The 27,500-nt window shown below is 46.2% G+C and overlaps 1 protein-coding gene across 1 annotated transcript in view; it reads left to right on the forward strand.

Moving 5' to 3' along the window:
* The first annotated feature begins 1,974 nt into the window (after window positions 1-1,974).
* Window positions 1,975-27,500, forward strand: part of LOC311235890 (adhesion G-protein coupled receptor V1-like) — a 98,412-nt gene continuing 72,886 nt past the window's right edge. The window contains exons 1-2 of the mRNA XM_084323414.1: window positions 1,975-2,097; window positions 13,281-13,438. Coding sequence (XP_084179540.1) covers window positions 2,056-2,097; window positions 13,281-13,438 — 200 coding nt within the window. The 5' untranslated portion in view covers window positions 1,975-2,055. The remainder of the gene's footprint in view (window positions 2,098-13,280; window positions 13,439-27,500) is intronic.

Below are 27,500 nucleotides of genomic sequence, written 5' to 3' on the forward strand. Positions count from 1 at the left end.
GTGATGTTGGATGTCGCAGCTAGGCTCTGTGTCGAGGCGATGAATGACTGGTCACTCCAGTTGGCCAACTGCCTAGCCGATTTCCCTTGGGGAACCGGCTTCCGCAACGGCTCCCACACCACCTCAGGACAAAGGAGAGACGCCATCGGGCTATCAAGCCGAGGCACCCCTTCCTTCAATCCCTCGATCAAACCCACCACCTGCGTGACTTGCACGTAGGCGGGGGTAAGGCCGGTGATGCGGGAGATTACCTGTCCCTGACGCACGTAGGCCTCCATTGAGGGGAAGAATGGGCAGACAACGCCCGTCTCCCTCACAGGACGACGTTGCCAGAGATGACCTATCAAGTCATCTGGGACAGGTGCAGGCACTGGCTGCGGCAACGGCACGCCATTAGCGGCTGCGGCTGCCGCCATGAGCTCCAGGAACAAGGCACGCAATTCCCCATGCGCACCTTCCTCCACGCAGCCCACGTCCCTCACGTACGGAAGGCTGCCACTCATTGTGGTGCCACCATCCGATGCGGTTGATAGCAGGGCATCCCGTCGTCGAGTCGGAGGTTCTAACCCAACACCGGAGGACGAGGGACCCCAAGGAGACATACCACCCCCTGCCACACCCTGAGGGGGAGAGTGATGCGTCCCCACCTGGGCGTCAAACAAGAGCGCCTCCGCTCCCACCATAAAATCCTCTGTTTCCATCGGACAAGGAGAAGCAGAAGCACCCTCGTCTGGCTCCAGCAGCTCTCCAAAGCCAGGCCGTTCGTCCCTGCAGGCCACCCTCTTACGACGGGAACGAGCAGAGGCGAAGAGCTTGCGTCTCAGATCCTCCGCTACCAGGGGAGCCGTCAGCCTATCGGCCGACCGCCCCCCCGGCGGGGGAACCAGAGCTGGAACTAGGCCATCTCACAGGAGATGGCCTTGGCTCAACAGCTCCTCGGAGAGGCAAACTCTCCACCGGACGCCGCTCGGGTGCGTCTGACTGCCACGACCGCGGAGTCAGCGCAGCCCCACAACGCACCGTTGGTGAAGGGTGACATTGCGAGCGCTCGAACCCCCCGAAGAAGACATTATAACTTAGCTTTTTCACTTAAATTGGTGAGAGAGAGAAAAAACAAGAAACAATGTCAACGCAGCTCCTCTTCAATATTTCACTAGTCTCAAAGTGCTGTATACAGACACTTGCCGTGGTGAAAACAAAGAAGGAGCTGTTAGTATGGCCACACCCCTGCTTATGTAGAGGAGCGGATGGGGGTGTGGCCAGGCAGATGAGGTGTGTAAAGGTGCATGTGAAAATTTATTCAGTGCTAATACTGATATGGAAGAGTATTACAGTATGACGCAGAGCGGAGCTATACGATATATAACAAATTACAAATTAGTCACAGTGATGTGTTGAAAAGGGGGCATTTGTAGCAAACCTAACTGCTGAGTGATACAAAGCATTGAGTGGATCAAGACACTCTTGCTCACATGCATGTAAATTATATCGCCATAGTCAAACAATTACTACTTGCACTTTGTTCCATGTTCTCTTACTTATGTACCTACAGTACCCTACCTGTACCCCCCATATGCTGCTACAGTATGACACCTGAATTTCCCCAAGGGGATTAACTCTTTCACTACCACACTACAGAAGGTTAACCCCTTTCACTGCCACACTACAGACGGTTGACCTTCTGTAGTGTGGTAGTGAAAGGGTTAACCCGTTGTCGTGTGGCAGTGAAAGGGTTATAACCTTCTGTATTGTCACAGTGAAAGGGTTAACCATTTGGTAGGTCACAGTGAAAGGGTTAACCATTTGGTAGTGTGGCAGTGACAGGGTTAACCTTCTATAGTGTGGTAGTGAAAGGGTTAATACAGGAACACTTGACCTGACTTGACCTCCCTGACGCCACCCCTCCTCTCTTCCCCAGGCGGTGAACTTCTGGCAGGTGTTGGTGATGAACGATGAGCACACGGAGCGCCGCCACCTGCTCTACTTCCTGTTGGGCTGGGGACTTCCTGCCCTGGTCATCATCGTGCTGGTCATCGTGCTGCTGGGAGGGCTGGGATGGACCATACACACCCTCTATGGACTGGTGCACGGAGACATGTGAGTGGAACGCGCATGCGGAGGTGTACACACTCCGAACACACACACACACACACACACACACACACACACACACACACACACACACACACACACACACACACACACACACACACACACACACACACACACACACACACACACACACACACACACACACACACACACACACACATACACATGCACACACACACCGCTTTATCACCTTTAATTCAAAGTTAATCACTTATCCTCCCACGTTCATCCTTGCTCTCATTACTCATGCACAAGTAACCAGCTGCTTTGATCTTTGCAAAGGTAACATGCCACGGACGCGTCCAACACACAGCTGGTAATATAGACTTGTATACAAGCAGCGGCTGCCGTTCAGATGAAGGAAGCTGCAGCCTTTTTGTTCCTGCAGATGCCGACTTTTCCTGAAAAGAAAAAAGAGTAAAGGACAAGATGGGACAATTAGTTGAGGACAATCTGAAATCGGCCTGTCTCTAGGTGTCTTTTTTTTTTTGGCGTTCTGTTGTACCTGTGTGCCGTCACGTTCTGCCTTAGCTTAACAGAATTCTGATTGGTTCTCAAGCCATCTCGCTGCCTGGTTTCTTCCACGGACGGTAAAATGGAGGAGAAGTCACGGCGACACATTGCGTCGTATCATTGTCGGAGTATTGCACATGCTCAGTTACAATTTGGCTCTGTTTCCATTCAATGTGGTCCCCAAACACTCCACTAGCGCAACCTGAGCAAGTGCTCATACCCATACCCCCATCTCCCAATGGACCTGTCTCAAACCCTGCCCTCTTTTCTTGATCCTCCAATCACAACTGTCGCTTACCTCGGACAAACCAAGTTTGTCCGAGGTAAGCGACAGCTGTGATTGGAGGATCAAGAAAAGGGGCAGGGTTTGAGACAGGTCTATCGGCTGGCTGACTGGTGACTTACAGCCCAACCCCACCGAACACGGGACGACGCGGGTGTGAGGCGGGCGATCAGCGCTTCACTTTCGCGGCCATGTTCACACCGGTTGCGCGCAGGCGGGCGACTCGTGGGCGGGAAGCAAATTTGGTTGGGTTCAGAGGCGTGTGCCGTGTGCATTTTCTCAGAAATACACTCAATATCTGCATTATTACCACACATATATATAGATGTTGTTCAACCAGCGTGTTGAACAATGTGTCTGTATCTTTCCCAATACAAATAAACCATCATACTATACTTTTTCACGAGTACAGTCACACTGATTTCATCGTTCTAAAATTAATTCTAACATTCTAATTAATTAGATAATAACTGGTTATACATGCAAAATGGACAATAGAACACTGGAACTGGAAATCTGACAGGGACTGACTTTGCATATAGACTAGGCCAGTGGTTCTCAAACTTTTTACACCAAGTACCACCTGAGAACGTAGCTGGCTCTCCAAGTACCACCATATGACCGGCGTTAAAATACAGTCTATTAGCTATATGCACAGTTCACGCAGGAGGCAAATGTATTCCTAATACCATTATTTATTGTTAACTTTTGTCAGACACAGCCACAATGTACAAAGGGATAGCACTAGAACTAGCAACCGCTTCCACACAACGCAAGGGGCATTGAGAACATAATAACTAACATTCTCACATAGCAAGTGAGAAAATTAAGAACAACTGTATTTCAGCAAATGTACTTAATTCTCTCTCTATCTTTCTCTCTCTCTCTCTCTCACTCTCTCTCTCTCTCTCTCTCTCTCACTCTCTCTCTCACACAGCAAGCAATTGTCCGTCATTCTCTCTCTCTCACACACACACACACACACACACACACACACACACACACACACACACACACACACACACACACACACACACACACACACACACACACACACACACACACACACACACACAATTATTTTGTTACAAAAACTTAATTTCCTGCATTCTGGTGCAGGGATTTTTGAATTTTTACCCTTTAAATGCCAGTGTTTGTGATGGACATCACAAATTATTGTAAAAAAAGAAAAGAAAACACATATTCAATACATTTTTGAATGTTTACCCTTTAAATGCCAGTTTGTGTGATGGCATCACAAATTATTGTTAAAAAAAACACTCAAAAAGTAAAATATTTACAATATATCAAATGCAAAGTACATTTTTCTGGGGGGGATTATTACAGGCTAGGCATGTGTCAATGATTAGCAGCAACACATATTTTGATGGATTTTTGTAATGTCAGATTTAACACCAACTCTTTTCAGAAAAGAAGGAGTATTTCATTTTTTATCTGACATTACAAGAAATCTAAAAATAAATGGTTATGATCAGGGCTGAAGTTGAATTAAAGATTTATGACTGTTTAGACTGCATTACTCTCTGTCACAGTGATCTCCTGGTTGTTCCCCACTTAGATTATCTAACTATCGCGCTGCCGCAACCAGAAACACTGGCCTGGCCTGCTTCTAAGTTCAGTGGCCTGACTGCAAAAAAAAAAGATTTTAGCTTTTTTGGAAATGTTTTCAAGTACCACCAGCAGTACCACCAAGTACCACTAGTGGTACGCGTACCACAGTTTGAGAACCACTGGACTAGGCATTTACAGCTGTTCCAATGTAAATGTGCCTTCCTCTGTGCGCTTCCGCCCGCTCTGAAGGTGGACTCTGTGTGGACGGTTACGCGCGCTGATCTCGCACGAAACCCTGGTGGGGTCCCGGCGTTAGCCTACATTTATTAGCCTTGGGTTCTTCCTTCAAAGTCTTCTCTGGCTACGCCCCTTTGGCAGGGGTGTAAAAAGTACCCAAAAATTCTACTTAAGTGAAAGTATGTGTACCGTCAAAAAATCTGGCTAATCTGGCTAAAAACACACTTGAGTAAAAGTCAAAACGTTTCTACTTTTAAATGTACTTAAGTACTAAAAAGTTAAAGTAAAAGTTCCGTTTCGTCCTCTTCATCACTCGTACTATCGTTTGTGGCCATCTTCTGTAGGTTGTCACTCTGACTGTCTATTCTTCTGATAGCAGGTGTTTAATCAAAGATCCCCGCTTTCTAGTCTTGCACAAGGACCAATCAGCATGGGTATGGGCAGGTTAATCTTCCACTGATGGGGATTTGATTGGCTGTTTTTAAATAAAGTGCGGCCGCAGGATCAATAACGGTTAACGTTAGTTCGGCCAGAGAAACAAATATACTAATTAAAATGGTTGGACCTGCGAGATTTGTAATTTGTACTTTGTAGGTCTGCATTTTAAATGTAAGGAGTAAAAAGTATCTATGTTTTTTTTCTCTGAAATGTAATTGAGTAAAAGTACAAGTATACAAACCTAATAATACTTGAGTAAAGTACAAATCCCCAAAAACAGTACTTAAGTATTGTAACGAAGTACAATTACTCAAGTACTTTACACCCCTGCCCTTTGTGATGTGCATGTAATACTTCACCCTAGAACAAAACCAGAGGGGCTGGCTCTCTCGCGCGTTCTCGCCCTCTCACTCTCTCTCTCTCTCTCTCTCTCTCTCTCTCTCTCTCTCTCTCTCTCTCTCTCTCTCTCTCTCTCTCTCTCTCTCTCTCTCTCTCTCTCTCTCTCTCTCTCTCTCTCTCTCTCTCTCTCTCTCTCTCTCTCATCTTGCCATCATTCTTTTCATCTAGCCTCTCTTTCAGCCCTGCTGCTGTTCTGCATGGCTTCCAGACCTGAATATATCCTTATCACCACATGAATCTAACTCCAAACAAACACACACATCTACACGCCGTAATGTGTCAGAAACAGTGTGAAAACATGTTTACAGATAGTGTTTTATGTCATTCCTATTTCACCTACTGTATATCAAAGCTTGCCCTCTTTTTTTTATTTTTTTATTTTTTTATCTTTCTTCCCCTCCTTTTTCCCGATTTTTCTCCCATCCCACCCTTCCTGGTTTTTGCGTACTTTCCCCTACTGTTGGTCCAGGAGACCGGAGACTGTCACATGCTTTCCTCCGACGCATGTGCAGCCTGGGGCAGGCCAACCTCTACACGCCGTAATGTGTCAGAAACAGTGTGAAAACATGTTTACAGATAGTGTTTTATGTCATTCCTATTTCACCTACTGTATATCAAAGCTTGCCCTCTTTTTTTTATTTTTTTATTTTTTTATCTTTCTTCCCCTCCTTTTTCCCGATTTTTCTCCCATCCCACCCTTCCTGGTTTTTGCGTACTTTCCCCTACTGTTGGTCCAGGAGACCGGAGACTGTCACATGCTTTCCTCCGGCGCATGTGCAGCCTGGGGCAGGCCAACCTGGTTCTCACCGGGGAGAGTGTAGCGTGTGGGAGGCCACACTATCTCTCCTTAGTTCCAACCCTTGCTGAGCAGGCGCCCTGACCGAACTGTAGGGGTCGCTGTCCACAACGCCCAGGACCCACCCTTCAGCTTTCCCACCCCCTGATACAGCCAATTGTATCAGTGTGAGAGGCCAGCCAAGCTGATAGCAACGCCGGGAGCTGGATTCGAACAGGCGAATCCAGTGTCTCCCGGTGTTGGTGACGAACGTAATCTCCGTGCGCCACCTGCCCCCCCTGCCCTCTTTTCTTGATCCTCCAATCCGATACTCGGATCCTCCAAAGTACTTACATTTTTTAAAGTTTTTTTAAATTTGTATCCTCTTTTTCTCCGCCTGATTTTCTGTGCTTTTCCTCCCATCCCAATTTAGTCGTTATGCCAATTCCCCCCTCCCCTACCTGGTCGTTGTGCGCATGTGCCCCCTACTGGTCGGTCAAGGGAGCCCTGAGGTCTACCACATGCTTCCTCCGACACATGCGGAGACAGCCAGCGGCTCTCTTTTCACCTGACAGCGCGGACTCTCATTGGTGAAGTGTAACGCGTGGGAGGTCACACTGCCTTCACCACTTCCTGTCTTTTGCTGTGCAAGACGCCCTGACCTGACCTGTAGGAGTCGCTGTCCACAACGCCAGATTACCACCCCATTGACTTCCCTCCCGCTAACTCGGCCAAACGAGTTAGTATAACGGCTGGCCCAAGCCGGAGGCAATGCTGACACCCGGATTCGAGACCGGAGTCTCTCGCATTGGTGACGAGCGCAATCTCCGCTGCGCCACAAAGTACTTACATTTTTTTTTTATTATTTTTTAAACATAACATAAAATTAGACATACAAGCATTAACACTTTGATTGCCTAAGGCTAAATTCATGATATACCATAGGTTGCCAGCTCTATTTGTCTATGGAGAAGTTCCCCTTCTTTGCAGGGCTATAACTTTTTAAATTCTATTGCTAAATTGCCATTATTAGGGCCCATTCAATGTCCTATATGTATTGTTCAGGGTGTATGAACGTTAAACTTTTTCATTCACATATTCATACTAAAATATGATCTAAAGTATAAGTATGTTTTCATCTCTTTCTGCAGCTTTCTCCAGAACGTGATTTATAGCCCCAAATGCATTATATTGATGATCAAATACAGTTTGATAGCAATCGGCGCGATATAAAAAAATCCAACTGGACGGACTTCTGGAAGTTACTACACGTCATCTGATGTTGACCGGATGGGCGAGGGGGCGTTTATAATTCCGTGGGCAGCGTTATACCATTCATCTAATGTGGGTAAAATGTTCATCATAGCAGTTAGTGTCGAACACGGAAATATTACACGCTAAAACTCACCCCAGTCTCCGCGGGCCGTTGGGCGATGAGCGTGGGGTAGACAGTTTTCCATTATGGGATGTAAAAATATCCGGTCCATTTCCAGCTTGTATAATAGTATATACGTCCAAATCATGTTGTTTATCGAGTTATTGGCTACGGATCGCTATGTATTGTGACGAGCTAGAGTGCCGGAACCTATACCGAGTGCCCGGAAGTAATATGGGTGAACAGCACATCGTCCAAGTAACTTCCTGTTAGGCGATTGCGCCAGATGGCGCTCTTGAACCGCTAGAGGGTTCAGTGGGGCTTTTTGGTGGGTCTCAGGCCAGCGGATGGGAAATATGAATCCGATCACAGATTTTTGAAATATTGATATCAAAGACGAGTTACGGCGTCTTCGGCAACTTGAGCATGGCGGGGAAGGACGCCTAAACTCTTCTGGCAGTTAAAGTGTTAACAGTAAACATCCAATGAAATCACCATTTAAATAAATGTAGTATACGAGATATACACCTAATACTTGCTATCTAATACCCTACATACATATGCTCTCGCTCGCTCACCCCCCCCGGACCCCCACTTGGATAATCCATCCAGTATCATTCGTTCCTAACCAGGCACTACAATTCATATGCTAGCTTTTATTCTCTCCACCACTTCTAACCAGATTGCAATTTTGGCTTCACTCACACCTAAAATTCTTGCTGTAGATATTTCTAGATAGATCACATCGAGATATGTAAGAACCCATACCTTCCGACAAATTTTTTCCGGTTGAAACCATCGTGATGCTATCAGCTTTTTAGCCGCTGTGAGACCAGATAAAACGAATCTCTTTAGCTGTATAGGGGCTGCAAACTGAAAAACATCATTCAACAGCAATACAGAGGGGTGTACAGGTATGTTCAGAAATAAGAAATTTGATAATTGCTGGGCCACTTCTTTCCAGAATATCTTAACTGGTGGGCAATCCCAATACATGTGCATAAATGTACCCTCATCCCCATTTGTACATAAGGAACATCTGGAGTCTTGTTTAAGTCCCATTCTGTTCAATCTTATAGGAGTCAGGTATGTCCTATGAATATAATTAAGATTAATTTGTTGATGGTCCGGGTTACGTGACGCAATTCGAACGTTTGCCCAGACTTCTTGCCAATCAAAATTTATTTCCAAGTCTGGTATATCCCTCCTCCAGACTGAGTCTAGGGGGAGGATTCCATACGAGGACGTTAGTAAGTGATGATAAAAATCAGATACGAAAAAGTACTATTACTATTTTAAAGGACATCTAAGAGCTAACAGGTCATAAATGTGTGGTTCCAAGTCATGCTTGCCTTGATACAAAAAACAAGGTGGCCTTCTTTTTTCATAATATTTTACTGAAAAACTCTTATTCTGCTGATTCACTGCTGCCAGTGAGGTATTGTCACTGTGATATACAGTAATACAGTATCCGAGGAAGAATTAATCTTCTTCCTTTTTAGACACCGTATTAACTAGGGATGCTCGATATTGGCTTTTTTACCGATACCGATATACCGATATTGTCCAACTCTTAATTTCCGATACCGATATCAACCGATACGATATATGCAGGGTTCCCCCCCACCCAAAAAACGGAATAATTTCAGGTAATTAACATTACATATCTCTTGTCGTGTAATTAACATAACATTATGCATACGTTGACAATAAATAAAATAATAATTTGTTCTTACTTGCTTGCCTGTTTATTTTTTTTTAAAACCGATACAGATATTTTCCGATATCACATTTTTATGCCAATATCGGCCGATAATATCGGTAGGCCGATAATATCGGACATCCCTAGTATTAACCCTTTCACTACCACACTACCAAAGGGTTAACCCTTTCACTGTGACAATACAGAAGGTTAACCCTTGCACTACCACACGGCAAAGGGTTAACCCTTTCACAACCACACTACAGAAGGTTAACCCTTTCACTAACCATCTAGTGTGGTAGTTAAATGTTAACCTTATCTAGTGTGGTAGTGAAAGGGTTACGCCACAATAGAGCAAGTAGTTAGGGGGAAGGAAATCTTTAAATGCATGATTTTTGTATCAAGGCAAGAATTATTTGGAATCAACATGTCAAAAAGATATGGTTTTAGGTTACTTGGCTATATTGGTGGCGCAAGACATTTTGTTGAATCTATCGCACTTGTTCATGATTCAGGATAACCATCTGCTACAGTACTTAAAAGAACACGCCAACATTTTGGGAACTTAGCTTACCGTCTTCTCCAGAGAGAGACAAGAAGATAGATACCAGTTTCCTCTCTGTGAGTTCAGTAGAAAGCAATCTGGCTCCATGTTAGACGATAAGCTAATTTCCCCAAATGTTGGCGTGTTCTTTTAAATGTAATGTGGTAGGTAATAGTAGGTGGACCGTCCTTCCCTAGAATCATATCATTACATTTAGACTATACAAATCTCTCCTGTAAGAGAGCCCTGTCCAGGAAGCCGCCCGGCCTAGTAAGACAGAAACCTCCCACACCTGTGTTTAGGTTGAAGAGAAATCCCCCTCCAAGCCCACTAATGTGTATGTCTGGCTCCACAGCCCACCCCATCGTCGAATCAGACGGGTGTTTTGTAAGTCGTGTTTTATGTGTTCTCCCCCCTCCTACTAGCAGGCATCCCTGTGGTTTGATTTCAGGCCCGTCTCCTCACAAGGCCACGGCGGGACAAACAAACAGGCATTACGGCGTGTTTACCGCCTCTCTCTCCCAGCGGACCGGGACGACATGACACATCGCTTTATCTGACATACTTCAGATTGTGTTATGGCTAGCGTGGCCCAATTATTTCTCTGTGAGAACCGAACAGGGGGTTAACGGGCTTTAAAGTCTGGGTCTGTCTCTCTGTGCGGCACGTTCCCACAAGTGTTTTGGTTCCTTGTCTCGTTTTGGTTTATAACAAAATATCTGAGGGGGGGGGGGTGTTGATTTTCCCAGAGACAAACGTACTGGTTTCCTATTGGGATGGGTTGGTGGAAAAGGAAGAAGATGGATAGAAGATGGGAACATATTTCTATCCCACTGGGAGGAAGCAGATAGATAGATAGATAGATAGATAGATAGATAGATAGATAGATAGATAGATAGATAGATAGATAGATAGATAGATAGATAGATAGATAGATAGATAGATAGATAGATAGATAGATAGATAGATAGATAGATAGACAGACAGACAGACAGACAGACAGACAGACAGACAGACAGACAGACAGACAGACAGACAGACAGACAGACAGACAGACAGACAGACAGACAGACAGACAGACAGACAGACAGACAGACAGACAGACAGACAGACAGACAGACAGATAGATAGATAGATAGATAGATAGATAGATAGATAGATAGATAGATAGATAGATAGATAGATAGATAGGATTAAGTCTCCACAATATAAAAAAGAAAAAAAGAAAGAGGTATGAGTCATTAACAAAATAAAGACCTAGGACACAGTCAAAAAAGAACGTGTGTACTTTACAGTCCGTCCCCGGTGTATTCTTAGATCCATTGCCAACGGCAGTTGTCAGCAACTGACATTATTGTTACTTCTATGGCAGCTGGAACTCCATCAATTCCATCAATTCCAGTTCCTATTGCTCCGGTAGCTGAGCCAGGCACGATAGCGTGACATGGAAGTTGGCTTCACGCCGACTGGCCGACACACGCTAGTCATGCACGCTAGGCCAGGGGATACCCCTCGACACAGAGAACACACTGTCTTTCCTAGACTATCTGTGTTACGTGTTTGTGTGCGAGGCAGAGACTAGCAGACATGCCGCCGGCATTTGACTGTGTGTGTGCGTGTGCGATCGTGTGTGTGTTTGGCACTGCTTGTGGTGCTGAACCCTCTGGCCCTCCTGCTACAAACGCTATGTGTTGTTGACACCAGCCGTAAGTGTGACCTTAGGCTCTTGAACGCTTGCTTATAAACACACACATAAACGCACAACGCCAACTGCTTGAACACAAATACACCTTTTGTATGTACATGTATAGTATATATATATATATATATATATATATTTGTACTGCATGCAAAACACTGGATGATTTTGTCCCAAAACCACATGGAACATAAATCGGGCATGGCTGTAATTTTCGTTCCCGTATAAAAAAAAAAAAAAGTTTCCTCTCAATCTCTAGTTTCACACGATAGCACCTTCTTCACTCCAACTCAAATAAATGCAACGCATTTTAAATTCAGTCTATAAAACGACAAAACGCGGAAAGCGGGGCCGGATGCTTTCTGAAGGCCCTGTAACTGGGCTGAATAGCTATGCGTCTGTGTATTTGAGGACGAGAAGGGAGAGAAAAAGAGGCCCCTGGAAGACTGTCTGTCTCGTGGCCAGCAGCAGGGCTTTTCAAGTCCCTCTCTTGGCTCGCAACTAGGACTATAAAAACACGGCATCGCTCAACACGTGTATTCACTTAACCACTCCGCAAATACCGCCCAAGACACCCTTTCAAAGCCGGAGATAAATGGGGGGGCTTTCTTGTTTGTTTCCTTAAACGTTCTTTGATCCTCTACACAGGAAAAGCTTCTTTTTCCCCCCTCCCATCTTAGATATTATTCCTGTGCGTTGCTGCAGGCTGACCCGGTCGTACGGGAGATTTAAGAACAGGGAGATTTAAGAACAGGGTTTCTTTACCGCGCAGGGAAGCAGGCCTCTGAAGGGTGCGCTGTTAGAGCGGGACCGCCGTGCGTCTTAAGGCAGGCTCAGGAGTATCAGCTGCCAGCCCCCGTTGGAATAAAACAAGGTCTTAACCAAATATAGAGCAACAATGTGTAATATGTTCCAGTGCTCCAGAGCTTATTGGACTGGACTAGACTGGACTCAACTGGGCTGTTTACGTCATGCTTTCTGTAATAACTCTCCCCCCATGCCCTTTCTCTCAATCCTCTTTTCTCTTATTCCTTCCTTCCTTCCTTCCTTCCTTCCTTCCTTCCTTCCTTCCTTCCTTCCTTCCTTCCTTCCTTCCTTCCTTCCTTCCTTCCTTCCTTCCTTCCTTCCTTCCTTCCTTCCTTCTCCTTCCTTCCTTCCTTCCTTCCTTCCTTCCTTCCTTCCTTCCTTCCTTCCTTCCTTCCTTCCTTCCTTCCTTCCTTCCTTCCTTCCTTCCTTCCTTCCTTCCTTCCTTCCTTCCTTCCTTCCTCCCTTGCTGCATTGGGACCGTTTACTTTACTTTATTGTTTACTTTACTTTACACCTAGTATATACGTATTCAGATTCAAATTCTCTATTGCCCATATTTATTGTAACATACAGGTATGATATACAGTAACTGATAGGGAATACAGCCCCTCATCTGCACCTTTGATTACACTGTTTACTTTCTCATATTCTTATATTCATGATCAAATTGTATTGCCTATAATTATGTCTTTCTACCATTTCCCTGCCCATACCCGTACCCCCTCCCCCCTCCCCCATGCTGCTATGAGGCCCGGATTTCCCCAAGGGGATCAATAAAGGAATATCTTATCATATCTTATCATCCTCTCTCTGTCCCGTTGCAGGTGTTTTATACCCAACGTCTATGCGGCTCTGTGTACAGCCGTGCTGGTGCCTCTCATCTGCCTGGTAGGGGTTCTGGTGGTGTTCATGCACGCCTACCAGGTCACTCAGCAGTGGAAGGCCTACGACGACGTCTACCGCGGACGCACCAACAGCACAGGTACTGAGCGCTCGTATAGAAGACAAAGCCAAAATGTATTGGTCACATACAGTATACCGTAATTCCTCTAATAGTAACCGGGTCTCAAATACAAGCCGGGTCTCTATTAATGGCCGGGTGCGCTCTTGAGCTAAGCAATTATACGCCGGCCTCATAATACAAGCCGGGTCACTAATATACTGAGCTGCATACTGAGCTAGTTACTTGATTTCACTTTGAAAACGTTGTAATGACCAGTGACCACCTGTAATTGCACTGTTTACTATTTCATACAGTACTTGGTTTCAATAAATGAACCCAGTACATTTTACTGGGTTCAAACTGACACAAAATGTTGATTTATTCATTATGATCCGTTTGAAAATTTGAAATATAGGCCTCCCTCTTATACAGGCCTCCTCCTAATACAAGCCTGGTACCCGCTACAGTTGAAACAAATACAAGCCGGGGTTACTATTAGAGGAATTACGGTATATACACGTATTCCTCTGCGATGCTAAAGGTGCTTGTTGTAAGTGGTATTTTCTTTGTTAAAGTCGATGGTCTACATGTTAAAATAATAGCTCTACATTCCGACAGCCATCACTGATATAGAGTGTTTGGTCAGTAACGTGGGTCTCTCAGTCCCTCCACTCTGAACATATATTTTATCCAATCAGGAGAGAGAACTCCACATTGACAAAAATAAGAAATAAAAAATAGTTTTAAGCTAACTATGTGCTTTAAACTGGTAAAATCAAATCTGGCTTAGCAAGATTTCTTGAAATAAGTAAAAATTAATTATTGGATAAAGTGGAATGGGACACCAGACAATTAAATGCGTGTTTACTGCAGAGAGGAGACCAATGCCACTGACTAAACATTATATATTAGTGATGGCTATTGGAATGTAGAGCTATTTAACACATATTTTAGAAATACCACTTACACCACCTTTAAGATGTAATTGTGCTCTCTCCCTCTCTCTCTCTCTCTCTCTCTCTCTCTCTCTCTCTCTCTCTCTCTCTCTCTCTCTCTCTCTCTCTCTCTCTCTCTCTCTCTCTCTCTCTCTCTCTCTCTCTCTCATACACACACACACACACACACACACACACACACACACACACACACACACACACACACACACACACACACACACCATGTCCTTATGAGGCGCGGCCACCGACGTGCCCTGAGGAACCAGACTGTATCAGCCCCTATGTCTACCAGCCTCCTAGTCTCCGTGTGCAGCGTGCTGCATGTGTCCAAGTCCACTGTACTGAGCGTATCCGGTTACGGGCCTGCGACCCATTCCTGTCAGGCAGAACTAATGGCTTTCTAAGAGCTAACAGGTCGTGGGTTATCAGAGGGTTATCACAATCACTCTTCATATAACCAGCATGTTTCTAGTGGGCGGGTGCCTTCAACATTTTAAATAATACAACAGAACGATAACTACAAACGTCCAAGTGAGGTTTTTGAATGAACGTTTATTACACCACTCCATTCTTACATTTACATTTAGTCATTTAGCTGACGCTTTTATCCAAAGCGACTTACAAGTTCTGTACGACAAGCCATCAGGAAGGGCACAACTCTATCAGCTGAGTAACAATGTTCATCAAAGTGTTGAGTGCTACAGTGTAGGTTAGTTTATTAGGACAAGTGCATGACAGTACGGTTAGTTAGGGTTAGATTCTTTACACTGTTATGGCAAAAGTAGCACCAACGTTTGACCATATGAATGACATGGTATCACCTCCAGGTCTGTCTTTGATGAACCTCTACTCAGGCACCATAGAGAGCATCACAGTCATACTCACTCATTGCATCACAGTCTGGTACGGCAACTGCTCTGCCTCGGACCAGCAAGCACTGCAGAGGATGGTGCCAACCACCCAATCAACGGTACACCACATATATATGGGTTGGCATATATCCTGTATACCCATATTGCCATATATATATATATATACGGTATATACAGTATGCCAACCCAATGTGCTAGGAGAACCACCTCCGCCCTCTCTGCCTACTACAGTAAGGATGTAGTAAACAGTCCCATTGGGGGGTGACACACTATTTCCAGCTGGTGTTGTTATGCTGTTATTATCATGGATCCAGTCCACCTCCATCCCAACCACTCCAAAGACCCTGGTTGGTATTAGTGTCGGCGGGGTATGGGTGAGCTGTGTGTGTGTGTGTGTGTGTGTGTGTGTGTGTGTGTGTGTGTGTGTGTGTGTGTGTGTGTGTGTGCGTGCGTGCGTGTACATGTGCATACGTGTGTGTGTGTTTGTTTGTGTGTACATGTGCATACGTGTGTGTGTGTGTTTGTTTGTGCGTACATGTGCATGCGTGTGTGTGTGTGTGTTTGTTTGTGTGTACATGTGTGTGTGTGTGTGTGCGTGCGTGCGTGTAGCTGTGTGTGTGTGTGTGTAGGTGTGTGTGTGTGTGTGTGTGTGTGTACGTGTGGTTGTGTGTATGTGTGTGTGTGTGTGTACGTGTGGTTGTGTGTGTGTGTGTGTGTGCGTGTGTGCGTGTACATGTGCATACGTGTGTGTGTGTTTGTTTGCGTGTACATGTGCATACGTGTGTGTGTGTTTGTTTGTGTGTACATGTGCATACGTGTGTGTGTGTGTTTGTTTGTGTGTACATGTGCATACGTGTGTGTGTGTGTGTGTGTGCGTGCCTGCGTGCGTGTAGCTGTGTGTGTGTGTGTAGGTGTGTGTGTACGTGTGGTTGTGTGTGTGTGTGTGTGTGTGTGTGTGTGTGTACGTGTGGTTGTGTGTGTGTGTGTGTGTGTGTGTGTGTGTGTGTGTGTGTGTGTGTGTGTGTGTGTGTGTCCCTCTCTGTGGCAGCTCCTTGTAAAGCCTGTGGAGGCGGCTTGCAACACACAACTAATCCCCAGCAGTGGCCCACGGCCACCAAGCTATTTTTACAGTGCTGCCAATCCAGACCTCTCTATCACAAACATTTGATCAGCTCCACTGGTACAGTATACCTGAGTACGTTACCAGCACAGAGCCTGCTTTACGCAACACACCACTTATGCTCACTTGTACACAAATAGCCTCATCAGCCAAACAACACAACACACCAACACAACAACACAACAATACAGCAACACAACACAACAACATGTAGCACTTGTGTCACTAACAGTAACAGCTGTTCGCCACGGACCAGTTCTAGGTTCGAATGAGGAGAGGAGTAATATACACAGTTAAAGGAGTAGTAGACCAATGACAAGGTTATAACAGTGACCGGTAGTTTATTCACAACAAGCGCACTAGCTAGACAATTACAATACATACAGTGAGGTAAAAGTGAAGTATCCCTTTTAGGTTCTTTCATTAACCACTCCTTCTTTCAGGAGGGTCAGTTTGATATCAGGTTCTAGGTTGATTAGATCAACGCATTTGGTTCGGTTCAGACGTCTCTGAGGTTGTCACTAGCTAAAAGCTAGGTTTAAAGTTGGACATTAGATGTATCCCTTTATCGTGAGTAACTCATTATCTTTCTTCTACAATTGCAGATCAGTAAACTCTAATAGTTTATCGTTCAGTAAACTCTATATCAGTTTATCATTTCAATAGGTAAGTGTTTAAACATATTAATTTAAACCCCTAAGTGTGCAGGGAATGCAAGTACCTTATTAGGTGAAATGACCGTTTAAACTCTTCCTTTGCAGGTGTAATACGAACAAAGTACCAATAGAAATATTCAAGGTTATAGGAATGCAAATACCTTATCAGGTGAAATGACCCTTTAAACCATCTTTCTTTACAGGAGAACCAGCAGTGATTCAACTATAATCAATATGTTATCAGTGAGATTCAAGTATCTTATTGGGTACATTGACCCTTTAACTCGTCTTCTTTACAGGAGAACATCAGTAGTTCAGGTATCTTATTGGGTGCATTTACCCTTTAACTCTCCCTTCTTATAGGAGAAATATCAGTGGTTCAAGTATCTTACTGGGTGCATTTACCCTTTAACTCTCCCTTCTTATAGGAGAAATATCAGTGGTTCAAGTATCTTACTGGGTGCATTTACCCTTTAACTCTCCCTTCTTATAGGAGAAATATCAGTAGTTCAGGTATCTTATTGTGTGCATTTACCCTTTAACTCTCCCTCTTATAGGAGAAATATCAGTGGTTCAAGACAAGTATCTTACTGGGTGCATTTACCCTTTAACTCTCCCTTCTTATAGGAGAAATATCAGTGGTTCAAGTATCTTACTGGGTGCATTTACCCTTTAACTCTCCCTTCTTATAAGATAAATATCAGTGGTTCAAGTATCTTACTGGGTGCATTTACCCTTTAACTCTCCCTTCTTATAGGATAAATATCAGTACCCATATATACAATGTGCATCAATCAAATACAAAATACAATATCAAAATACAAAAGGTGAAACGGGGTCGAAGCCCTTGGAAGTCCTTGTGCTCTCGTTCAATCAGTTCGTGTCATAGAAAAGGATATGATGGTCCTTGGAAGTTCTTGTGACTCAAGTTCAATTAGTTCATTCATTCCTGATCCACTTCCTCACTGGGAATGAGGAAGGTAATTTCAGAATCCTACCAGGCTGTTGAGGCAACAGGGTGTTGAGGCAACAGGGGTAATCAGATCAGGCCGGGCATAGCCTTGATCTAGATCTGAGGTTCAGTGGGTTGGCTCGCCATCTTGTGTCGGTCCGGCACACTGCCTCGTCCCGCGTGGGCACACGTGATGAGTGGTGGTCGGTCGGGACTCCTGGGAACTGCTCCCGGGGGTGGAACGGGGTGCTAGAAAACCTGGCCTGCGTTATACAGGCATTCAGAAAATAAAAGCTATTTACCATCTTTTATCGCTTCATCATCTTTTCATTACTTTTAGAATGAATAATCAATCAGGCTACTTTTAGCTATGCTAAGCTAAAGTAGGCTACCTTATCACAGCACGTGGGAATATCCATCTGTCTTATACTAAGTTAGGCTAAAGTGCGCTAGCATATGGGAACATTCCTCACATTCCATATTAAACTCTCAAAAGCAGTCAAAATGTATATAGACCATGTTCTTATCGTACAGCATATCAATACAATTATAAGTACTTCTGAAATGGTTTCTTTCTAGTTTTCATCTAACCAAATTGAGCTTGGAGCTTCGCTAGCGTGACTCAGGATGAAGCTACATTATTAGCTGATTAGCATTTGAGCTAGTGATTTTGTACATTCGACTCACCAAAACCTCTTCCGGAAATGGTATGTTCTTTAACTGCAACAACTTCTTCGGTTTTGTAACTGGGGGAATCTTTTATGACTGTTTGATAACTATTTCGTGGTGCTAGTTCATTTCAGTATCCAGCAGCATTCAGCTGCGTCAGTCTCCGCCAATCTGTAATCTCATCTGCCGTATGGCAAGGCTCACCTGCCGTAAGGCAAGGTGTGGCTGTCGTGACATCTATCTCGCGTCATGAGGTAATTTAAAGGGCAATGAGGCAATTCAAAGGATTTGGTCAAAACTTTGCTAATCTCATATGAATATGACCCAATAACATTAACTATTTATGTTCTTACACAATAGCATTAACTATTTATGTTCTTATTCAATGGCATTAACTATTTATGTTCCTATAACTAAATAGTTATGAATCTGAAACCTGGGTTACATCCACACCAACACAACACAACACACCAACACACCAACACAACACACCAACATAACAACACACCACAACAAAACACCAACACAACACACCAACACAACACAACAACACAACACACCAACACAACACAACAACCCACCAACACAACACACCAACACAACACAACAACACAACAACACAACACACCAACACACCAACACAACACAAGAACACAACAACACAACACACCAACACAACACACCAACATAACAACACAACAACCCACCAACCCACCAATACAACACACCAACACAACACAACAACACGACACAACACACCAACACAACACACCAACACAACACAATAACACAACACACCACAACAACACAACACACCAACACAACACAAGACACCAACACAACACAACAACACGACACAACACACCAACCCAACAACACTAACACAACAACACAACACAACACAACACACCAACACATGCCCTGCCATGCTTCTAATCCATGGCCGTTGGTTGGTATCAGGAGGCTTTGCCTGGCACTGCTTTGTCAAGGACCTCCAATGACGAAGCAAAGCCTGAATTCGTGCCATAGGTGTGTGCACCTTAGTTGGTTAGTTGGTTTGAAGAGTAGAGACCATCAGCATTTTGAGGGCTGATCCTGTAAGCATCTACAGTACCACTACAGCAGTCTCTCTGCTTCTCAGAGCCTCCCCGCCTGCCAGCCAGCTACTTTACACCCGTGTGCCCTGCTGGAGGTCCCTGTCGACACGCTCAGGCTAGGGGCCAGGGCGGAGGCAGGGTAGTGGGCTAGAGGCTCTTTTGATTACACCTACGAGGCATTACCCGAGTCAGTCACCACTGATCCAGCAAGGTCTCTCTGGTCCGCTGGTCCCGGCCTCTTGTCAGTTATAGTATCGTGTAGCTCCGCTCTGCGTCATACTGTAATACTCTTCCATATCAGTATTAGCACTGAATACATTTTCACATGCACCTTTACACACCTCATCTGCCTGGCCACACCCCCATCCGCTCCTCTACATAAGCAGGGGTGTGGCCATACTAACAGCTCCTTCTTTGTTTTCACCACGGCAAGTGTCTGTATACACCACTTTGAGACTAGTGAAATGTTGAAGAGGAGCTACGATGAAGGAGCTGCGTTGACATTATATCTTTATTTTCTCTCTCACTATTTTCGAGGAAATACAGCGATAATGTCTTCGCCACCGGGGTGTCTAGAAGATGATGATCATTTTGACCTCCACCGGCATTTTCGTATTAGGGGCTCGCGTCGCTGGCCTAATCCCCACCGGCATTCCTCCAGCTCTGCAGTTGGACAGGTATTACCTCCGCTCTGCAGTTGGACTTTGCTTGAGAGGCGCTCGGCTGTGTGAGGGCTAGCTGCCTCTCCGGGTGGGTGATGGTTTTGATATGCGAGCGCCAGTTGTGTTGCTATGGGGGGAATGGCTACACGACTTACGAAAGCCGGCTCCAGGCTGGTACCCTTTTTTGCTGCCTATTAGCGGCGTGGAGAGGGTTCTGGTTTGACGCCCACGTTACATGAGCTCCTCATCGGGAGCTCTATTGCCTGGGACCGTATCCGAATCTGCGGTTCAATCCCCCGGATTTCTGGACAAACGGATACTCTCTGTCACCGTGCGGGCCCCACCTTTCAAGATGAAAGTTACCCGGCGCGAGGGAAGTGGGTTTGGTGTTTCATTATAAGAATTCCTCCACGCTCAAGTCGGCTGCAGCCCATGAGGGAATTGTGCCGGCACCGCTGTGTCTGTTAATCACCGCTCTGAAGACTGTGTTGACTTCTTTTCCTCTTCTCTCTTCGGATGAGGAGAGGGACAGACGGCGGCTGTCTGAAGTGTTGGCCTATATTGTGTTCTCTCGTTGTACAGTTTCGGTGATTGCTGCTTAGCTTGCGTCCTAGCTGGGTTGAGCTACCTGTTAGCCAGTTAGCTGTTAGCTACGACGCTAGCTCTGTACGCTCGCTCGGCTGGGAACGTTAGCCTGATACCATCTCTGCAACAGAGACGCCAAGAGGGAACTGGAGGTATATGCTGACCACAAGCGTCTGGAGTCCCAGCAAGCCCCTAAATACCTTGGCGTGCGTCTGGATCGGACACTGTCCTTCAAACAACACCTCGAAGATGTCAGGGCAAAGACAACATCAAGGGTTGCGCTGATCCGACGCCTCGCTGGTACAACCTGGGGAGCCACTGCCAAGACCCTTCGGATATCCACACAAGCCCTGGTCTTCTCAGCAGCGGAGTACTGTGCCCCAGTCTGGAGCAGAAGCCCACACGTTAAAAAAGTTGATGCGGCTACTAACAACGCCCTCCGGATCATCACTGGATGCCTGAAGGCTACACCCGTCTTCCTGCTGCCAGTCCTTGCAGGAATCGCACCAGCTGGCCTACGACGAGAGGCTGCAACTCTCGCCCTAGCAAGGAAAGCAGTGAAGCAGGACTGGCACACCCTACATAACACCACAACAATAACAGCACCTATGAGCAGACTCAAGTCCCGCCTCCCCTACAACACGGCGGCATAAGAGATGCTCCGTTCCACCACTGAGGACCTATCCAGAAATGGATGGCTGGCGGCAGCCTGGAAGAGAGAGTGGGAGAGTGCTGGGCCAACCCGTATCCACCACTACATCTGGGATCCAGGAGATGGCGCCACAGGAGACGATCTTCCACGCTGGCAATGGGTTCTGCTGAACAGTTTAAGATCTGGGGTCGGTCGCTTTAAAGCAGCATTAAAGAAGTGGGGCCTGGTAGACAGCGCTGCATGTGAGTGTGGAGGGGTCCTACTAATCACCCCAAAGTACCAGAAAATACCAGAAAATACCAGAAACTACCCCAAAATACCCCAAAGTATACCCCAAATACCAGAAACTACCCCAAAATACCCCAAAATACCAGAAAATACCAGAAAATACCCCAAAGTATACCCCAAAATACCAGAAACTACCCCAAAATACCAGAAAAGACCCCAAAATACCCCAAAGTATACCCCAAAATACCAGAAACTACCCCAAAATACCAGAAAATACCCCAAAATACACCAAAGTATACCCCAAAATACCAGAAACTACCCCAAAATACCCCAAAATACCAGAAAATACCCCAAAGTATACCCCAAAATACCAGAAACTACCCCAAAATACCAGAAGCTGCCCCAAAATACCCCAAAGTATACCCCAAAATACCAGAAACTACCCCAAAATACCAGAAAATACCCCAAAATACCAGAAACTACCCCAAAATACCCCAAAGTATACCCCAAAATACCAGAAACTACCCCAAAATACCCCAAAATACCAGAAAATACCAGATAATACCAGAAACTACCCCAAAATACCCCAAAGTATACCCCAAAATACCAGAAACTACCCCAAAATACCAGAAAATACCAGAAAATACCAGAAACTACCCCAAAATACCCCAAAGTATACCCCAAAATACCAGAAACTACCACAAAATACCCCAAAATACCAGAAAATACCAGAAAATACCCCAAAATACCCCAAAGTATACCCCAAAATACCAGAAACTACCCCAAAATACCCCAAAATACCGGAAAATACCAGAAAATACCAGAAAATACCCCAAAGTATACCCCAAAATACCAGAAACTACCCCAAAATACCAGAAAATACCCCAAAATACCCCAAAGTATACCCCAAAATACCAGAAAATACCAGAAAATACCCCAAAATACCCCAAAGTAAACCCCAAAATACCAGAAAATACCCCAAAGTACCCCAAAATACCCCAACATACCCTAAAATACCCCAAAGTATACCCCAACGTACCAGAAAATACCCCCAAAATACCCCAACATACAGTATTGTATATTTGCATATCTTGTATGTCACAAATAGTTTCTGGTATTTTGGGGTATACTTTGGGGTATTTTGGGGTATTTTCTGGTATTTTCTGGTATTTTGGGGTATACTTTGGGGTATTTTGGGGTAGTTTCTGGTAGTTTCTGGTATTTTCTGGTATTTTGGGGTAGTTTCTGGTATTTTGGGGTATAATTTGGGGTATTTTGGGGTAGTTTCTGGTATTTTCTGGTATTTTCTGGTATTTTGGGGTATTTTGGGGTAGTTTCTGGTATTTTGGGGTATACTTTGCGGTATTTTGGGGTAGTTTCTGGTATTTTCTGGTATTTTCTGGTACTTTGGGGTGATTAGTAGGACCTGTGTGGAGACCCTGAGCAGACTGTTGACCACATCCTGACCATCTGCCCCCTATACAGACCACCCTCGGAAGCCAGCCTCTTTGATGTGGGACCAGAGTTAAGGGTATGGCTACAAGATACGGAGTTGGACCTCTGACGTTACACAAAAGAAGAAGAAGGACACTTCCCCCCTCTAACTTCCTTCCCTTCTGAATGTTTTGTAATAACGATGTTTTTTCCAAAACGTATGTTGCTTCACTACATTTAGGGATGCGACATGTGTTGTGTGTGAATTGTCTTGATCGCTGGTATAGCTTTCTCTCTACCTAGAAAACAGTGTTGTTTTTTACGTGAGTAAAAATGAACTGGTTTTGTTGTATGATGAGAAGTTGTGTGTTCATGTAACGTTAGGCAACGTACTGTAGGTGAGCTCACAACTGGCTGGGTTAAAAACCCTGCAAAGCTATGCATAGTGGCATGTGATCGAGGGGTGAGTCCCTCTCTCAGCTTGTGATGACAATAAACAGGTGGCGAGTTTCACATATAAACAGGGCTGTACCTGTTCAAACGAGTCGTATCAGGGGTAAGGTGGTGAGGGGTGGTTTTTTCCCCCGGTTTTCGCCTGGGCCCCCCCCCCCCCCCCCCCTCCTCCCCTCAAACATGATTTTGTTTACAATATATTGTTTCACTATGTTTGTGGGGATACGGTGTAACCCCTCAGCTTCTGCTGGGGTTGTGCTCCTGCTTAGAGAGGCAATTTTATTCTGAAGATTGTTTGGTCGCTGTCATGTGGACTTAGCAAGGCCTGTGACCAGTACTTAATCGAGGACTTGTGTCTTCTCTCGTTATGAGAAACGGCGTTCCTCTTACGGTAGTGAGAGTGTACTTTTGCCTTTTTTGTTGTGATGGAGGGTTGCGTGTGTCGTTAAGATCCACAACTGGGTTAGGTGTTGGCCTACAGAAGTTACATGTGTAAGCTCTTGTACCAGGGCCCTTAAAGGGGCCCTCTCTTGGTCTGTGTTTTTCTTCCTTTAGGAAAAGGTGTAAAAATTCAGGTGGCAGGTTCGCACATGAGTCTATGTGAAGCTGTTAACGCTTCATGTAGCACGCTATGACTGGTGTCATGGCTCTGCTTTGTCATTGCATCGTATCAGGGGTGAGGGGTCATGAGGGGGTGAACTGATAAAACCTCCCTCCCCTTTTTCTGATTGGTCAGGGGGTTGGGCCTCCTGTCCTTCGGGCTTCCTGTCACGTTGCTGGGTCAGCGCATCACAGGGTAGGAGGGGGGGGGGGAGTTTCCTGGTCCCACGCCATATTGGGCGGTGGGCCACGGAATTCCCCCCGCCATAGAGTACGTCACTGGGCGCGTTTCTATTGGTTGTGAGACTTTCGTGAGTTATTTTCAGGCTCCATGTTGTGGACCTCTGTTACAGGGAGTTTCAGAGCCTCCTCCTCAGGGAGTTTCAGAGCCTCCTCTGTGAGTTTCAGAACCTCCCTCTCAGTGAGGGAGCCTCCTCAGAGTTTCAGAGCCTCCTCCTCAGATTGTCAAGGTGAGTAGAACTTAAAAAGAAGTTCTGCTCTGGTGTATGTGTATTGAGCTTGGTAGGTGATGCAATGCAGTAGAGACGATTTGTTCTTCTGCTCTGCTCCCTATTAGTAGTGTGTATATTGGGTCAGAGCCTCCTCCTCAGGGAGTTTCAGAGCCTCCTCCTCAGGGAGTTTCAGAGCCTCCTCTGTGAGTTTAGAGCCTCCCTCTCAGTGAGGGAGCCTCCTCAGAGTTTCAGAGCCTCCTCAGAGAGTCCTAGTCCAATTGTTACATAGCTCAATGTTGCATGTGTGGGGGGGGGTTCTTGTTAGAATGTCCATTGATATGTTTTGGGTCTCGACGTGTACATAGTGCTGGCCCTGGGTGCTTCTGATAGGAACCATGCATGGGCTTGCGCGCCTTGGTTGCTCATCATTGAAACAGCGTTTTTATGGGGCAACTGGGATGGAGTTTGTCTCTTCTGAGCGCCAGTGTACTAGGCTTGTCTCGACGAATTCTTGTTCATATCTGGGGGATGTTAACAGAATAGATCAAAGCATTGGTAGAGGGGTCTCACACCCTTGGGGTGGGCCACCGGGCGCGGTGCTTTGTGTTCTGACCGTCTGGGTGGCGCCCTCTATAATGTTTTGGATCGACACGCGTACCTACCCCCCTCCTGGGACTGGGGATGGCGGCGTGATTAGGGCACGGGACTGGTTCTGGTCGCGCCGGACCAGGTCAGTTAACCCGTTGTCCACCGGAGCGCAGATCTGCTGTTCTGGTACCCTGAGGGACTTGTGCTTCTTCGGGAGGAAAATGCCGGGTCAGCCCGGGCGTTGCAGGGTTTGACGTTATAGAGATGTTCGTGGTTATGTTACTACGTGTTATCCCTCACTGTTTGGTCCATGTTGTGTTGTACCTTGTGCCGTGCTGAAGGAGCCTGGTCCTTCTCCATTCTTTTTCGCCCCTCTCTTCTCCTGCTTAGGCGGGGCTGGGAGGGGGCTGTCGAGGTGGTTCTTGTAGAACTCCTCTGGCATCCCTGTGTACGTCCCGGTCCGCCGGGCCCGGGTTCGAATTTGTTTTCGTCGACCTGTTGGCCTGGGTTAACCCCTTCTTTTTATTTATTTTTGTATCCATGTTTTTTCCCATTTTCTATTTTTCTCCCATCCCAATTTCGTATTGTCCAATTCAACCCTTCCCTGTCTCGAACGCTGTTTCATGCCTCCCACAAGCCGACTGCAATGTGGACGATGCCATACATAGCACGAGTCCCCTCCAATACTCGAGGTAGTAGCCGTCGCATCTTTTCATCTGCGCAGGCTTACCAACCGACCTGCAGGAGTCGCTGTCCACAACGTCCGATCCCCACCCATCAGTTTCCCTCCCCCTAATACTGCCAATTGTATTAGTATGGACGACCAGCCAAACTGGGTTCGAACCCAGCGTCTCCAGCATTGGAGGTGAGTGCCTTGCCCACTGCACCACCTAGCCGCCTGGGTTAACCCCTTCTTGAAAACTGAAACACTTGTACTGCTGTATAGCCAGTGTATACCCGCAGTTGTGTTTTGGAGTTTTTTCTTGGGGGGTTATACGAACAACCGCCTCATGTTAGAACCAAGGGGGTGGTTGGTTCCCTGGTGTGTTGGTAGCGGAGTCAACTCTCGGGGTAGGCCGTGTTTGGCCCCGTCTACCTGTGAGTGTGCCCCCGCACCTTTCATGACGTCTGCCAATCATGTCTGCCTCGGCACCTCTAGAGAGTCGAGGTTTTTTTTGTGGAGGCTGCGACATGGTGCACAGCATGCCAGCATACGCCCCTTCCGCCGGGGTGCTGTTTCAGCAGACCCCTTTGGCGCCTGTCTAGTCCGCAGTGCTCCAAGCTCAGGTCGAGTGGCCTATTGCCTGGATTGAGGGATCGACCTCTTTTGGGGGTCGTCTCCCCGGTGCGCTGCCTGGTCCCGCTGTGGGTGTAGCCTCTTGAGTGCTTCGGGGCGGCGTGCTGTAGGGGGGAAGGGCCTGCTCTTGGATGGGCTCTGTCCGAATACGCTGGCGATGTGGGGGGTGGTGTCACTAGTGACCGCCTGGTGGGGTCTCGATGCTGCGGCGTTGTTGGGCTCACCAGGCCCCCTTTTCCAGGGGGTCCAGTCCCTTCCTGGGGCTGGGTCCTCCTTCATGCTCCGCTGCTACGGCCTTGCCACGGGGTTGGGTTTTTGCCCTTGACCCCGTGATATTAGGGGTTGTAACGGGGGTTTTATTTGTTCCCGTTCGTTCCCTAGTGGCATGTGGGTTGCGCGTTTGTGTAGTCGTGGTTCTTCTGTGGAAGGTAAGTCCCACGGTCTGCTCACCCTGTGCGTTTGAGTTGCTAATCTCCTCTTCGCACAGTCGGATCCGATACCCTCCCGTCCTCCATTAGGGGGGTCCGGGGGCTCGGGTCCTCCCCGGGTCTGATGGTTGTGGGGGACCTCAGCGGGTACATTTGTCGAGCTCCCGCTCTGCTTAGCTCCTGTATTACAGTATGACGCAGAGCGGAGCTACACGATACTATAACGTACAGTTATGTCTATAACCATAGTTATATGAGTGTAGTGACGCTCTGCGTCGGACTCACTGAGGACCCCGTGGTCTTGCCTTTGTGGTGAAAGACTTGGGAAGGAGCTGTTAGTATGGCCACACCCCTGCTTATGTAGAGGAGTGGATGGGGGTGTGGCCAGGCAGATGAGGTG

The sequence above is a fragment of the Notolepis coatsorum genome (genome assembly GCF_963971535.1).
Source record: "Notolepis coatsorum genome assembly, chromosome: 10".
Lineage (NCBI taxonomy): Eukaryota > Metazoa > Chordata > Actinopteri > Aulopiformes > Paralepididae > Notolepis > Notolepis coatsorum.